Consider the following 15794-nt stretch of genomic DNA (forward strand, 5'->3'; position numbering starts at 1 on the left):
TGTGCCACGCTGCTGGCGTGCAGCCGTGCCTCATGTTCATCCCTGATTCTTTATTACTTGCATTCGCTGTCCCCACCATGTATCAGACAGATACCGGCGTCGTCGTCATTTGACAACGCAGGTATGGGCCGTACCTACTTTCTTTTGACCAGCGTGTCGGTGTAAGGGGCCGCACTGCCCACCCACGCCCATGACCATGAGATGGATCCCACGGAATTCTTTACTTTTTTTTTCTTCGGCACTGTTCGTTAGATGCACTACTGGTGGCTGAATTCTCAGACGCAGGGGGGATGTCACATATTGGACACTGTCTGGATTGGTGCGGTGTCGCCTGGTGGAATCTGCTGTTTGGCAACCAAGGTCCTCTCTATCACAAGAGCTGGGATCGAGGCGTAATACATGACCAAACTAAGTACCTGCAGCCGAATCTTACATGCATCCCTGATCTACTCTTCGGGGGTTTTCCCGCCAACTCGAGCTGCTCGACAAGGATCACGGCCCAGCCTGCTGAGGCGGGTTGAGGGTTCGTGGACAAGGAGCCTGATTCTAGAAACTCGTCGTCTTCCCTGCATGCTGCATCTCTGGAAAACTTTGGAGCACCATGCTATTGGGTTCCAGCCCTCCGGGTTGCGGCTAACGCTGGATGTTGATCTGAGATGGCCTGCATGGACGGTTTCCTGGCGACCATCAAGATGCGAAGGTGTACAACTTCTGCCGCGCGCAGGCCTCAATGACTTCAGAGATGGGAAGACGGAGCCTTACGCTCCCCAAGTGCAGTCATTTCCAACGACTTGGCCTCCCCCAGTGTCTCCCAATGCCCTCCTGGTTACACAAGCCTTCGTTTGGTGAAATCGTCCAGGCTCATTTACAGCTTTGCCCTGTCTCACAGCCCTCTGGTCGAAATCCTTGCTTGATTGCCCACCCCGGACACACCTCACCAGGCCCAACCGCCACACGCCCCTACGAAGGGTCTGTGTCTGTGTCTGTGAGGACGAGGGCGAACCGCACACCTCACCTCTTGGTCTCGCGGGCCCATCCGAAAGGACGACTTGCTCGAGATGCATGCCGAACGTTAGACGTTGAGGTTTTGTGCCAATTTTTGGGCAGGAGAGGAAGGGCCATGGCCATCAGCCGGCCCGTCTACGGTGCCATGCCCCGAATACCAGGTTTACCTTGTCCGTGCTCAGCGCATCCAGATGTGCGCACAAATGGAGGTACACACGTGCGTGCGTGCATACTGAATACCTACGACACAGAAACATGGGTCGACTGGTGTTTTTTCTCGAGTGTACTACATTGGTGAATGCTTGTATCAGGCTACTCAGGCTCAAGCCCCTTTGCCATGGTGCACGCCCTCCCCAGAACGGCCGGCTTGGTGCCCGCCAACAGACTTGGATGGATAGGACAACGCCCAGGCAAGAAGTTGTCGGCGAGAGCCATGGCTTCAAGGCTAGTTGAGGCAGTTGATTCCTATTATAACGACTTCTCAGTCCATTTGAAAGAACCCGGCCACCTTCCTGTATTTTTTTTCATTCCTAGATACCGCGGGTCGAGACGATTTATATGCGCCTTTGTTGCGGCTGGCAAAGCACCCCTTTCTCGTTATATCCCTACATTGCTGTTCTTGATCTCAACGGGTCCTCTTATACAACTGAGTCAACTTGTGCAGTGTGTTACCGCTGCATGTGACGACCATCGACACCTATCAAGCGCTCCGACGTGCATCTCCAATCCACATATACACATCTACGCGCAGAATAGCACCACTTCATTTGTCTAGCCAAGGCGGACATATACGGAGGACGCTCTGCCTTTGGACGGGAAGACCGGACGGGAAGTACAGCCGTGTGAGCTTCGGCCTTGGTTGACCTCCAAAGACAGATGGGTCCACCATTCTCTGACAAGAGATATCCCGTGAGCTACACGAACTCTTTGGAAGTTGTTAGGGTTGAGCAGCAGAAGCCAGTCACCATGGCAGAGTTTGCTGCGACTCAACTCATGTATAAGAATTCCTGTGCCTTTTCGCAAACCACTTCTTCTTGCGAGACATCCCATCTCAACGAGGTTGGCAACATGACTGTACAGAAAACGACACCTTCATCCTCTGGTTATAAAAGCAACGTCATGACTTCTGGCCTTTCAATTTCAAAGGGTTGTGTGGTTTGGCCATCGCCACCTCTGGCTCCGACTGATGTTGACACCAGCTACTACGTTCAGGACTTGACCATACCGTGTAACTGTTTGGCAGCAGAATGCAATTCAACAGCATCCCCCCATGGTGGGTGGTGTGCTTCGGTGCCTACTATGGACCAACCTTCGGAACAGTATCAAGTTCAAGGAATGTCCAGCAATGTCCAGGATCTCCCCAACATCTCCACGCCGAGTCCGTCAACCGATCTTGGTCTGGATAGCACGGACGGATTTCTTCTTGCCCTCAACTGTGATAATGCAGACCCAAGCAGCCACCTGTGGGGAGTTGATATCACGCCATCGATGAACACATTTGGGAACAGTCCAGCGTCTCAATCTGACTCCGCGGTCGACTCGCCAGCGTCAATGGACACACCCAAGGACACAACAACTACGAATCGTCAAAAGCCTCGATCGATCCCTTCTTCTTTTGCTTCTCCGCCATCGGACTCGACCGAATCTGGGGAAACAGAGAAACCTGACGAGCCATATGCGAAGCTGATCTACAAAGCATTCATGACTCGCCCAAACTATTCCATGACATTGCAGGAAATCTACCAGTGGTTCCGAGAACATACCACCAAGGCAGTCACGGAGACTGGTGGTTGGCAAAACAGCATTCGGCACAACCTGAGCATGAACGCAGTGAGGACAATCCCCTTTGGTCTCCATCTAATTTTGCATCACAGTCTTGTGGAATGTCTTGGAACTAACAGATTATATTTTTTACTCTATAGGCGTTTAGAAAACGTGACAAGGTAGTCTCCAAGGCTTCACGGAATCTGTCGAGCGCAACTGAGGCGTCAAAACGGGTAAACGAATGGGTGCTGGAGGACTGGGCTGTTCGCGATGGAGTACAGAGCACCACAAGATACCGACAAAAAACCTATGCGAAACGAGCCGGGTCCGCAGGACGAAATGGCGTCGAGACATGGGCCGTTGGGCACTCGGTCAAGCGAGCACTATCCGGCCGGAAGGGAGGATGCGCTACGAGAGCCGCCCGAGTGGGAAGAACAAGCCCGTACGGGCAGCTGATGCAATTTCCTCACCACTCCCAGCAAGTGCTTGACTTCCGACCAGTTTCGCCCACCTATGCCTCAGTGGCCGACATCTATGACATGAGACCTGCTCTGCCTGGTCAGTATACTGCCATGCCTCAGTATACGTCACTTGACGCCTACCGAGAAGCAATAATGGGCAGGTGTGGAGGTAATGCCACTTCTGAGCCACAGCAGCTGAGACCAGCGGATTCCAACTCGCAGCAGGCAATGGCCAACGGCGGCAGCGCGCGCCTCGCCAATCACGCCTCGCCTTGCGACGAGCATACGGCACAGAGTAGCAGAATGCCGGCTCTGGACATGGCATTTGGTCCCGGCGAAGTCCAGCGACATGCAAGCGTCAAGTATGAAGACGCCGAGGCTTGTGTGTCTACGTTGCCGACTTGTCGTCCCTATCAGCCCCTGCAGGGGAGCTCATACCTCTGGTGGAATCAAACTGGCCAGTAGCGGGACATGGTGCTAGGCGAGACAGTCGGCGACCTTGCAACGGCTCTGGCCACCTAATATTTCCCGGCCGATCGGTTGCATGGGCGGGAGGGTCTCTTCTGCACGTTGGAGCCCTGGGACATGGGGTGATCATTTGTCATTTTTTGCGAACTGGGGCCGGGCACAGCAGGGGTCAGGGGGTGCCTCTGCTTGGGAATTGGAGATTTGCATGGCTCAACGTCAGTCAATCCCTACAGCAAGATGTGGGAATTGTGGCACATCTGTTGTAGGTGAAGCGGCAAGTTGGGGGGGAGGGGAGGATTTGTGTTTCTTTGCGTGGCAAGGGGACTCTGGCCTACAAGACACGCGGCAACCCTGGTTTTGACAGCTCTTGGCAAAGGCATGCCAGCAACCAAACACAGGCCGAACTTGATGGAGAGCTTGGATAACACACAATCCTTTGCGTTACCCAATGACCCGGGTGGGGGCCTTGTGCAACGGCCAAGCGGCCGTGGTTGGATGGGATAGGGCCGAGAGAAGTCCCAATGATCTGGGTCTCATCGTCTGAGAGCCCGGCACGATCGATGAGTTGCCACCTGTTGTTGCCTTTGCTCTTGGCTGCCGGACATGCGGAGCGTGGGGAAGAGCATATGAGTAATGCTGATGCTGATATCGAAACTACATGGCACGAGAGTATGATGATGGTCGTTGGAGTCGTTGAGAATGCAGCATTCGTGGCATTCTGTGTTCTTTGTCTTTGAAGTTTTTTTTTTAAAAAAAAAACAACAAAAAAACAAAGGCGGACTTCCTCATGCCCAAGAGAATGTTGACGAGCAACTATTCACGTCATTGCTTGGTCCGGGGACCAATCTCGCAGCACCTGAGCACGCTGTTGTGCAACCCCAGCCAGAGTGGCAGACCAGAAGGAACCGGCTGGGCCTTGACGACTGTCGATTCTGCATTCGCCATGATACTCCAGCTCTTTGATCCTTTTTTCTCTCTCTTTTTCTTTTCAATCGGCCTGCAGATGAGGGGCATGGGCGATGCGTAGCGTCCATTGTAATGTGATGATAAGTTTTGTTTTATTTGTTCGCCTTTTTTTCCGTTTTCTTTTGTGGCTGTTTTATTGGCATTGCTTCTCTCTCGTGTATGCATTTTTACGCTGTTTCTTTCATTCTTACACTACCTGGGGAGAATCCATTACCGCATATGAGTTTCTTGGCAGAAGACGGCGCCGGCAACGGCAACTTGACCTTGCAGGACGCGACGGTGGTTAGATGCAGTACGCATATGAAACATACTTGGAGTGATACCACGCAATACACATTTTGTTTCTTGCCATTTCGCAAAATTACAAATTATTTGACAATGCAACTACAACTTCGGGCTCTTGAGCAAAGTTTACACCCTATGTCTATGTTTGCGCCATGTTGCCGGCATGGCTGCGAGTTGCTGCCGCCTCGGAGAATAAAAAACGCACAGCCCGCAGCAGGATCACGTCTCCAGCCGTAAAAGCACGTGAAAGGGGGAAAAAGTAGCGACAGACCCAACCAGAAGCCCAGTGTGAGACATGTCAACGGCCTTTTTCCCCCCTAACGATGGCACGCGCAGTGTCGGATCCGAAGCTTGGGCCGGGCCCGGCCATCGCGGGCAGACTGAGCCCCCTACCCCCCTGGTATTTGCAAAGCTGGACGTGCGTTTTTACTCCGGTTTTATTTCCTTTTCTGTGTTTTTTTTACTTCCCCAATGATGGAACTATGCATGTATGTTCAAGGCTGGTGCGAGACATTTGGGGTACTGTTTCGGTGCATGAGCCGGCACTAGACGACTTGTTTTGGCCAACGGCTTTTTTTCTTTCCTGCGGGGGGGTGTGAGAGTATCTTCCTTCATTTTCAGTTCATTCTCGACACACAAAGGCCGTGGACGCCACGGCGAGAGAGGCCGTTTCTTATTGTTGTAGTAGTTTGTGCAAAAACCTGAAATAACCCGCTGGGAAAGGGCCGACTGCGCAGTGTATATATATACCGTTATATATAAAGTGCCGCGGTCTGATGCAAACATTTGATTTTCCCCCTCTGGCTGGACATTGGTTCCCAACGGGCAGCTCTTGCGTTTCACACTACGTCCGCAAAGGGACCAAAACATTTGCATGTGTGTGTGTGTTTTTTTTGTTCAGACATGGAGAATTCCGCAACGACGGCTGGGTCAGGCCCCCCTCTTCCCCCTTCTTTCTCTGGTAAACGACCCCAGGGAAGAGGAGAAAGGCGGGCACACGGATCGCGGGATTGTTATCATCTCCATTGGAGGCGTCTTGGGGTTTGATGGCTGCGTACGGAGTCCATGGGCACACGAGCACTAGCCAGGATGAATGGTCCGGGGATCATGGGTCCTTCCCGCGTCCTGGTGTCACCGGCTTGGGACTACCTCAGATCTCCTTTTGAGCATGGTTTGAAGGGGATCAGAGGGTGCCTGTGCGACCTCATCTTGTCCCGCGTTGCGTGGTCTGGCGTACCAGGGCTCCTGGCGGGCATCGGTACGGGGTACGGAGTACGTGTTGCGCAGATATTCTTCTGACAAGCTGTGGGAAGTGGGAGGAGTCTTTTTCGGTGTTCCCCTCCTCTTGCTTCCCTTTGGCCCCGTGCGCGTTCAATGGTGTTTCTATATATTTTTTGGCTTCTAGGCTCGTCTTGTTTCCGCAACAACCAACTGCCGTCGTGTGGACAAGGAGTTTGCGTGGCTGCAACTGGCATGGCGCCGGTATGCGTTTGGCTTCCTATCTGTTGAATATCCAGCGGCCGTATGAGGCTAAAAAGGTAAGTGGTCTTACTGGCATAGTATCAAGCCACTGTGTTGACAGAAAGACACATGTGCATCAACATAGTATGACATGAGTGTGGTTCCGTGCCCCCCTCCCCTTTCACTGAGTCGTGCGACAGTATCTGCTCTGTACTTTGGATGAGGTTGCATGAGAAAAGGCCTTGACATGTCTTAGATTGCGCATGTTGCGACATGCCCGAACCGTTGTCCTCCACAGACATCTCAACACCGAGCTGCGTACCGAGGACTGCGTGCCCACCAAGCAGGCTGCTCCTGTTGCAGCTCTGTGCACGTGTACAAATCAAATCACTCTTGCTTCATGTCGTGTCTTCTTCAATATGTGCCCCTATTTCCTTATCACGGACAAGAAGCTGACGGTGTGTTGGCCTTGTAGGACTGGGCTGCTTGAAAGTAGTGGGAATGGAACTGATCAGGATGAAGTCCTGTTCAATTCGCGCCATGCCCGAAGCCTTACGTCACATGTGTGCAACGTGAGGCACTCTGCGCAAATCTTGGCAAGAGTACCAGCCGAGTTGAATATGCACCCCCTTGGAGATGCGGCCGATGCTGATTTCCAGCCCAGCAGCCAGTATACAAAAGTCGTCGTGGGTGTCTCTGTCGCACATTTCAGGAAGAATCAACATTATCCTTGAAAATAAGTGCTAGAGGAATTTTTCATTATCTTGTTCAAATTTTATGAATGCCAATAATGGGAATGCCCATTGAATTAAGAGATGCTTCAGGGTTGGTTTGTAGCCCCTCAATCATGTGTGTGGTCGGAGCCGTACAATGCGCATCGTATAACACTCACCGAACGAACACGAACCCGTTGGTCCATCCGGTCTAATTTGTTTTTTCTAGGAATATGCATCAAATCGGCCATGGCGGCAACTCTCCAGGCTGTGTCATAGGGCGTTTTTATACCCCCCTGCCATTCCCACATTATTGCGTCTGCGCCTATGCGCCTCACGTCTTCTGAACACCAGAGGTCCAAGCCAACTACAACCAGATTCGTCCATCGTCCATTATACCGGTTACGTATACGTTGGACAGTCCACGATGTGTGGCTTGGTGAGGTTGAGCTGAGCTGCAACAAGATATTCGCATATTCGCAACTGCAAGTGTGCGAAACCTGACCAGCAGCGGGGGCCAATTTCCAGGAGTTAATTTAGACCCTGCTCCCGTTTTTTTGGGAATAAGGCTGCCGTCGTCTAAACTTGGCCAATTTAAACCAATATTGGTCGAGTGGATTGGCGGCTCGTCGATGGTACTCGGCAATGTGAAGGGCTCCCCTTCGGCGCTCATGCCGAGGACGTGAAATTCAGGGCGAATGAAGGAATGAGTAGGCCTTGTCGAATCCACGATTGAGAATCTCATGTGTCAGTACAATGGCGGTCCGGCCAGCATCTAAACTACCGGGTCAAGAAAACGCGTCCTCTGAGTTTCCATTCGCGTGGCTCGGTTTTTTGGGAGGTCCTATTCGCCAATGCACATCTCGGTAGTTCGTGGAAGGAACTCAGCCTCGTGTCGATCGCATGGAATCAACGGCTCCGTTTCGTGTCGCTTTCGACTCTAGAACGCTCTATGCATGAACTCGGTGACGCCGGTCCAAGCTTCCGTCCAAGCCGGAGCATCATCCAAGGCATTCTAGCTTTGTTCTCTCTTCAGCCCAGTTCGCCCCATCACTGTTGTCGTAATTGCGCGGTCGACGCCAGAGTAGACGTTTGAAACACGACGAAAGTTGGTCGAATTATCCATAGAAGGGGCAGGTTGGAAGGAAAGGGGAGCAGAAACATGAGCGCATGGCTGGGATACTCCGTAGTTATAATGTAATCTGCCCGTCGTGCCCCCTTGCCACAGCATTTCTGCACTCCCACACTAGCGAATGAATTGGTCCGTCTTGAATGCAGGATAAGCAGCCATCTCTGTTTGTGACATTGTGCAGAATACCTGTCCCTGATCGCGCTACAAGATCTAGGACTGGCAAGGATGTGAAGACAGCGGGGCGTCAGATCCCAGTAGTAGTAGTTCTGGACTCCTGATGCCACTTGAGTTGTGGCGGCCGCTGCCACAGAGGCTTTCATGATGAGGATTGAACTACTACTACTCCGTAGTAGAACGTCTTTCGACAGCCCCATGCAAAATGTGTGATGGCTTGCTCTTTCGTCGTCCGGGCACGTGGACTCGGCTGGCTGCCTGATTGTCCTGCTCCCATGTTCCGCTGATGTCGGGGATCCATACGCGTCGCAAGTCTTCGCGTTCAATGTAACAGGTGGTGTGCTTCGAGACGATTGTCGTTGAAGCAAAACCCAAGGAGAGAAGGGGAAAAGAAAACCTGGATTCACCATTACTCCTCCGCTTTGCAGAATGCAGTAGATGGTAAGCAGCAAAAAGGGCATATCGTGACACCGCCGGTCCCTCCATCTTTATATTGCACAGCGGTAATGCTGGAGTCGCTCTTCTGCATCTCATCTCGCCAGGACGGATGTTTCAATTTTGACGGATGAAAATGCTCAACAGCGCCCCTGGCTGCTAGGAAAGAGGTGTGATTCGGGTATCTGATAACCACGAGGCGACCTTACCTTGACTGACATCAAAGTACCCTGAAGCAGGGTGACCCTTGATGTTTCTGTGTGTAGCCCTTCGTACATATATCAGAAACATAAAAGTGGGATGGTTGTGCCTTACAAGATACCCGCATTACATCAAATTTCGACTATAGCTGTGTCTCTAGCCAAAGATGATCGACCTCTTTGTTGGCAAGCTTGAATACATTAGCATCTCTGAATTTGAAACCATAACCAAGATGCATACGGAACGATCAGTCCTGTAAATACAGTGTATAAACCCAATGAGAATATCCAATCTTATTGTGCATATGTGATACTTCCCATCCGGATTGCCAGACCACTGTTCATCGCCTAATTGCAGCAGCATGTGGCCATGGGGCCCGAAGTACTCATAACATAACTCTCGTTATACGACAAGAGTCAAGTTCTCCCACTAGAATCGTCTTTTTTTCTTTGCTGGACCAGCCGCAGCTTTTCTCTCTAGTTCGCGTTTGAGCTCCTCTCTTTTGCGATCTGCTCGTTCCTCTGACGTTTCTCGTGGCTTTTCATCTTTGGGAGAGTTTGCTCTGCGAGTTGCCAGCCGACCACGTTCTGTATCCTCATCTTGCCTTTCTACCTTGGATTTCTTGCCACCAATCGTGCCAAGCTTCCTAGGTCCTGTGTCCCTGGCTACGGGAGGTGGACTTGCCTCTGGCCTACTCGCGCTGTCCAGAGGGTGTGTATTCATTGCTCCTCCACCAATTCTGCCAAGGCCCGCTGTCTTGCTAGGACGTTGAACGGGTGATGGAATAGGCGATGAGGCAGGCACTGAAGCCGTGGCATCATCATCTGATGCCTCAGATGCCGTCTCTTCATCGTCCACCGGCGGATTTGCGGTCTTACGTCTTGGCGGCGGTGACGGGGCCCGAGGTGGTGCCGGCTGCTTCTTGCCTCCAATAGCTCCTAGCCGGGAGCCTCCAGGCCTAGAAGTTTCAGGTTGTCGCGTACGGTCAGACAGAGCGGGTGGCGGATTGCTATCTAGAATGGAGTCTTCTTCCCCATCCGTAGAGGCGTCATCTGCTGGTAGTACATTACTCACGGTTGCACTCTTCTTTGCTGACCGCAAGTGTGGAGGAGTAGACTGAACCTGAAAGTCATCGTCATCATCGCAGTTTGATGGTTGTTGTGGAGGTGTGACGGCCTGCCTCTTTGAAGCTGAACCCTTGGGTTCCTTTCGTTGGAATCTTTGGCTTGTCGGCAGGAAATCATGCCACCATTTGTCTAGTTCAGGAGACTTGTCCACCTCTAGTGTAGAACGAAACTCTAATCCAGTATCACCGAACACGTGCTGTATAAGGTCATTCACAGAACTTGGGCCGACATCATCTGAGTCAAGCTCCTTCTTCCACCGCTGCTCGTTGAACGGCGCCAGACCTTTGACCCGATCCTCAGCGGCAGCACGTGTAACCTTTTTTCGGCCAGATAACGCCGTAAACACATGCTCCAGTCCAGTTCCCATTGCTTCCAGCTTGTCCGACAGCTTGGTGACCACCGCATCCTTTTCTGCAATCCTCTGGATTAATGACTGTATCTCGTGTTTCGTACCAAACTGTGCTTGAATCAGCGGTAAGACCAGATTGGTTGCGACTGCGGATGGCGATTGTTTCTTTAGATGTATTGGCCACTTCAATGCATGGAATCCTGGGAGCGGACAAGTTATCTTCAACGTGATACCATCGTCTGCGGCACCCGAATTGTCTTCTGGAGCTAATGTAAGGCTCGTCTCGTCATGTCCAGCCTGCTTAGAATCTAGTGCCTTCCTCAGACACGACAGGAATGTAGTCATGTTCTCAGCGGTGTCACTGGGATCGATGCTCGTGTCCTCGCTCCAACCTCTCATGCAAATGGCTTTCCTATCCAAGCTTTCCATCCATATATTTGCCATGTCACTGACACGGATCACATATGAAGACGGGCCTGTCTCAAAGGACACCAAAAGCACGGGAATGCTGGATGATACCGGTAGGGGCAGAAATCGCCACGTCCCTAGCGTCCCTGAAGCCATAACGGTACCTAATAACCGGTTCTTTTGGTTCAGATGATTGAATATGGCAGCACCTCACGCACTCATGACGGAAGTATAGGCTTCGAGACCACCCCTGGGTTGAGATCTATAGCGAGGTAAGACTGGAATAGTCCATGAGGCCGAGCCTCGGCGAATACAAGCCGGAATTCAAAGTGAGACTTACAAGGGAAAAGCGTATATTACACAGAACGAAAGGGTGTAGGGGCGTGTTTGGCGAAAACTCGAAAGGCCTGTTACAGACGGGGAGCAGGGTCCGGACCAGAAGCCGACAAGCACAAAGGCAAAGGCAAAGGCAAACCCGGGCAGTTCAAAGAGCAATGGTGTTTGTATCACTTTGATGGAGTTGATACAAGCCACGGGCCCGGTTCACCATGCGCAGGAAGGCACCTGTATCGCTGGACTGTGTCTCGGCTCTCAAAGAGAGGAGGCAAGTGGTGTTTCTCAAATTTGGGTTTCGGGAATCCGTTGGTGAGTGGCTAGACGCTGCTCGCAAGACTCAGACTGAAAGCTCGGGATTAATATATATCCATGGATTTGTGGAACGCGTCACGGCAGCAGTCTTGAGATGAAGCCGCACCTTGTTGTTCTCGAAGCGAAAGCGAGCGCATTGTCCCAGGTCCATGTGTGCAAAATCCCCAGCCATGCTATGTTAGGCTCCAGGGCCAGTTGTGCAACCAGGGAACGTCTCCATACCATGTTTTCCTCGAGCTCCCTGATTGGGCAGCTGGTAGCAGCTGCCAACATTAGCTAACAGCTGTCATAACCAAAAAGGATTTTAAACCTTGAAGTGACTTAGCAAACATGCTTGTATTGGGAGCAGTTAATTGAGCGACCGTGGGAAAATACCAGTTGGCATGTGCAGTCATCGAAACAATAGGCTATTCTTGATTGATTTGGACAGGTTATTTTCATGGAGGTAAGTCGGCAGAGAGCATGTGAGCTGAGTGACCGACATCTCCAAGAAGAGAAACGACGTTCCGAAGCAGGAAGAAATATGCGCGCCGTCATACAAGACTCTTAAACCCCTTTATTTGATTGATCTGATTCATGTAGATCCAATTCCAACACAAGCTCCACGATACAGGGTAGGGTATTCCTAGACATTTCGATCGGCAGATGGAAAGATGCAAGCTGCAAACCCGATCTTCGGAAACCTTTCGATGCGCTCCACATCGGCCGACTCCCACGCCATGCCATCATCGACGCGATCGAGCCTTAGAAGGAGTCGTTTTGCCATATGGACTGTGTGATCCCCTGAGCAGTTTCATCCTGCTGCCATGACATTTTCTACTTTAATCTACGTCATTTCATGCTCCGCGCAGATGTAATCAACAACCTAGATGAGACCAACATCACTTGTGTCGAGCTTTGAGTTTTGCCAAAGATCAATTCCTGCGTGTCTTTATCCTACAGACCTGAGTACCGCATCCTTCCATCTCCGTATTCGCCGCCGTAACAATTTCGCTACCATGGCTCGAAAATCATCGAAACGCAAGCCGTCAAGTCCTGACCACACCAACGGCAATAGTGCTAAAAGGTCGAGGAATGCCAATGGCCTCCGCGAACCACATCCCTTAGCTGCGGAAGCTGAAAGGCATGGCATCGTGCTTCGCAAATACTATCCACCAGAGATGAGCAATGCGCGAGCTCGCGCATACAATAATAACGAGATTCCACGTCCCATGGAGGACCTCGTCACTGCTCTGTATAATACCACAGAGCAACGCCAGAGGGTGGAAGCCAAGGATTCTGTAATCCATTGGTTCAAAACAGATTTGCGGTGTAACGACAACAGAGCCCTTGCCCTGGCCAGCGAAAAGGCAAAGGAGGCCGCTGTGCCCCTGATTTGCATGTACATTGTCAGCCCACAAGACTTTGAAGCGCACCTGACCTCGCCTGTGCGTGTCGACTTTATTCTGCGAACTCTTGAAATTGTAAAGAGGGATCTGGCAAAATTGGATATCCCCCTCTATATCGAAACGGTGGAGAGGAGGAAGCAGATCCCTGATAGAATATTGGAGTTGATGGAGCAGTGGGGAAGCCGACACTTGTTTGCAAACATGGAATATGAGGTGGATGAGCTTCGCCGGGAAGCAAACATGGTTCACGACCTTGCAGAGAACGGCAAATCGTTTGAAGTCGTTCACGACACCTGCGTTGTGCCGCCTGGGCAGTTGCAAAGTGGCTCTGGGAATCAATATGCTGTCTATTCGCCATGGTATCGATCATGGGTTGCTCATATCCATGCCGATTTGGACTTGCTTGAATTATTTGATCCCCCAAATAAAAACCCCGGAACGGCGAGAAAACGGTTCAAAGACCTGTTTGATTGCGCTGTTCCAGAGGCACCATCAAACAAGCAGCTCACAAAGGAGGAAAAACGGAGATTCCATTCCCTGTGGCCTGCTGGTGAGAATGCTGCAAAGGAGAGACTGGACAAATTTTGTGAAGAAAAGATTGGTGGCTATAGCGACAACAGAAACATTCCTGCACAAGATGGAACGTCCTCTCTGTCGGTACACCTGGCTAGCGGAACTATCAGCAGTCGTACGTGCGTACGCACAGCTAGGGACAGAAATAAGACGAAGAAACTAGACGGTGGCAATGAAGGTATTCGAGTTTGGATAAGCGAAGTCGCTTGGCGTGACTTTTACAAACATGTTCTCGTCCATTGGCCCTACATATGGTAAGTATACCACATCAAACCACAAGTTGACATTGCAGTCCTAACAATCATTAGCATGAATAAGCCATACAAGCCAGAATACTCCAACATTGCCTGGTCTTACAACGAAGAGCACTTCAAAGCTTGGTGTGAGGGTCGCACTGGGTTTCCCATTGTCGATGCTGCAATGCGACAGCTCAACCACAATGGCTACATGCATAATCGCTGTCGAATGATCGTTGCCTCATTCTTATCAAAAGATTTGCTCATTGATTGGCGCAAGGGCGAGCGATATTTCATGGAGCATCTCATTGATGGCGACCTTGCCAGCAACAACGGCGGCTGGGGATTCAGTGCTAGCGTCGGCGTTGACCCTCAGCCATACTTTCGAATCTTTAACCCGCTTCTCCAGAGCGAGAAGTTTGATCCGGAAGGGGTGTATATCCGTAAATGGGTACCAGAACTGCAAGATTTAGACAGCAAGGAAATCCATGATCCATATGGCCGAGGAGCAGGCGCCAAGGCAAAGAAGGCGGGATACCCGAAGCCAATTGTCAATCACAAAGATTGTAGAGACAGGGCCTTGAACGCATACAAGGAGGGAATCGCCAATGGCATGTAGAGTACGATGCGAGTTGGGACTTTGATCATTCTATGTATATTAATCATTACCTGAGTTAAGATTTGCGTTCCTTTCAAGGCTCGTTAAAATGACATTGTCACATTGTTTGCGCATGTCTGACCCGTATCTGTACTTTGGCGCGAAGCTTTGTCACCACAGCTTTTTGAAGGCCAGAGTTTTATCTGCGGCACGGAGACTATCGAGGTAGCCCCAGAATCCTCGGCCAAGAAGATTGGCGACAAGGCGCCAGCCTGAGGAGACTTTACTAGCCGGGTTTGGTGCGTAAAACATAAGAAATTTCATCGTCACATGTAGAAATCACGTCGGGACATCCAAAATCGAACAGGTAGGTAGGTGTTTTGTGAATTTTAGCTTGTCTCGGAATCGAGCCCAAACGCCTTTTTGAATTGGATGTGCTAAATGCAGCCAACTCTAAGATCCACAACGCAAAAATTCCTCCATGCCCGGCCCAATGCCCTGGAGAATGCCAATTAGAATCGTCATGTTGCCATAAGATTTTTGTCTCGTCTCCTCGTTTCAACCCTCTCCCGCTCGCGCCGCTCGACTCGAAATAAGAACAGTGGTGTTGTCGGTTTTTATTTTCTTTGTCGTTCCAAGCGTGTTTATCGCTGAGCGCTCCAGACGTTCTTCAACAGACCGTCACGCTGAGCAAGACGGTTCATGGAGTCGTCGGACTCGCCCATGGCGCGGACGAAACCGCAGAGGGCATAGACGTGGCTCTCGCCGCTGATGGCACGGCCGTTCTCATCAACCTTGGCGATGCTAATCTGGACGGAGCCGTGGTCCTTGGCCTTGATGATGCGGTTGGTGGCAGAGCACTTGCGGGGGACGTAGCTATAAGACCAAGTTAGTTTATTCGTATTCTATCGAGAGCGATTATGATAATAACTGGTCGAAGATGACGTACAGGTCCACGATCTCGCCACGGTCGTTCTCCATTTTGTCGGTTGTGTGGTGACGGGGGTGTCTTGGGGTTGAGTTGAGCAGTTGTCCGACGTCGATGTGGTCGCCAAAAAAACGCTTGGAGTTGGCCAGACAAATTTGACATTGCTCAATAATTTCGTGGAGCGGGGAGGGCTTTCTGTGCGTCATGTGATAGGTCACCTGATAACGCGGTGCTTTCGTGGAGTCCTGCCCCTCGTCAGAGGCTAAGATCTTTGGTTCCGTATCCACCTCCAATTTACGCGTTGCAGGATCACCCGATGCTGGCAGGAGAGCTTTCCTCACATCGTATCTATCGCATAATCGCCCGACAACATTCTGCTGCTCCGCAGGGTCTTGAGACGCGCTTTGCGCTCTCAGACCCATGTCTCTGGGGCAATGACATCTCCCGATGTGTTCTTGTCTCCCTCGCGGGGGT

The 15794-nt window shown here is 51.2% G+C and overlaps 4 protein-coding genes across 4 annotated transcripts; 2 read left to right on the forward strand and 2 right to left on the reverse strand.

Moving 5' to 3' along the window:
• Positions 1-2304: 2304 nt before the first annotated feature.
• On the forward strand, positions 2305-3695 carry G6M90_00g025980 (uncharacterized protein; the record flags this gene model as incomplete). The annotated part of the gene is made up of 2 exons (XM_014692497.2): positions 2305-2835; positions 2928-3695. 2 exons carry the CDS (start codon positions 2305-2307, stop codon positions 3693-3695), a joined length of 1299 nt encoding a protein of 432 aa, XP_014547983.2.
• Positions 3696-9494: 5799 nt separating this feature from the next.
• On the reverse strand, positions 9495-11105 carry G6M90_00g025990 (uncharacterized protein; the record flags this gene model as incomplete). The annotated part of the gene is made up of 1 exon (XM_014692496.1): positions 9495-11105. One exon carries the CDS (start codon positions 11103-11105, stop codon positions 9495-9497), a length of 1611 nt encoding a protein of 536 aa, XP_014547982.1.
• Positions 11106-12595: 1490 nt separating this feature from the next.
• On the forward strand, positions 12596-14413 carry phr (Deoxyribodipyrimidine photo-lyase; the record flags this gene model as incomplete). The annotated part of the gene is made up of 2 exons (XM_014692495.1): positions 12596-13812; positions 13867-14413. 2 exons carry the CDS (start codon positions 12596-12598, stop codon positions 14411-14413), a joined length of 1764 nt encoding a protein of 587 aa, XP_014547981.1.
• A 623-nt stretch (positions 14414-15036) lies between these two features.
• crp-7 (40S ribosomal protein eS21) lies at positions 15037-15742 on the reverse strand (the record flags this gene model as incomplete). The annotated part of the gene is made up of 2 exons (XM_014692494.2): positions 15037-15268; positions 15342-15742. The coding sequence occupies 2 exons, from the start codon at positions 15740-15742 to the stop codon at positions 15037-15039; spliced, it is 633 nt and encodes a 210-aa protein (XP_014547980.2).
• Between the last annotated feature and the right edge of the window lie 52 nt (positions 15743-15794).

The sequence above is a fragment of the Metarhizium brunneum genome, chromosome 1 (assembly GCF_013426205.1).
Source record: "Metarhizium brunneum chromosome 1, complete sequence".
NCBI classification, from domain to species: domain Eukaryota; kingdom Fungi; phylum Ascomycota; class Sordariomycetes; order Hypocreales; family Clavicipitaceae; genus Metarhizium; species Metarhizium brunneum.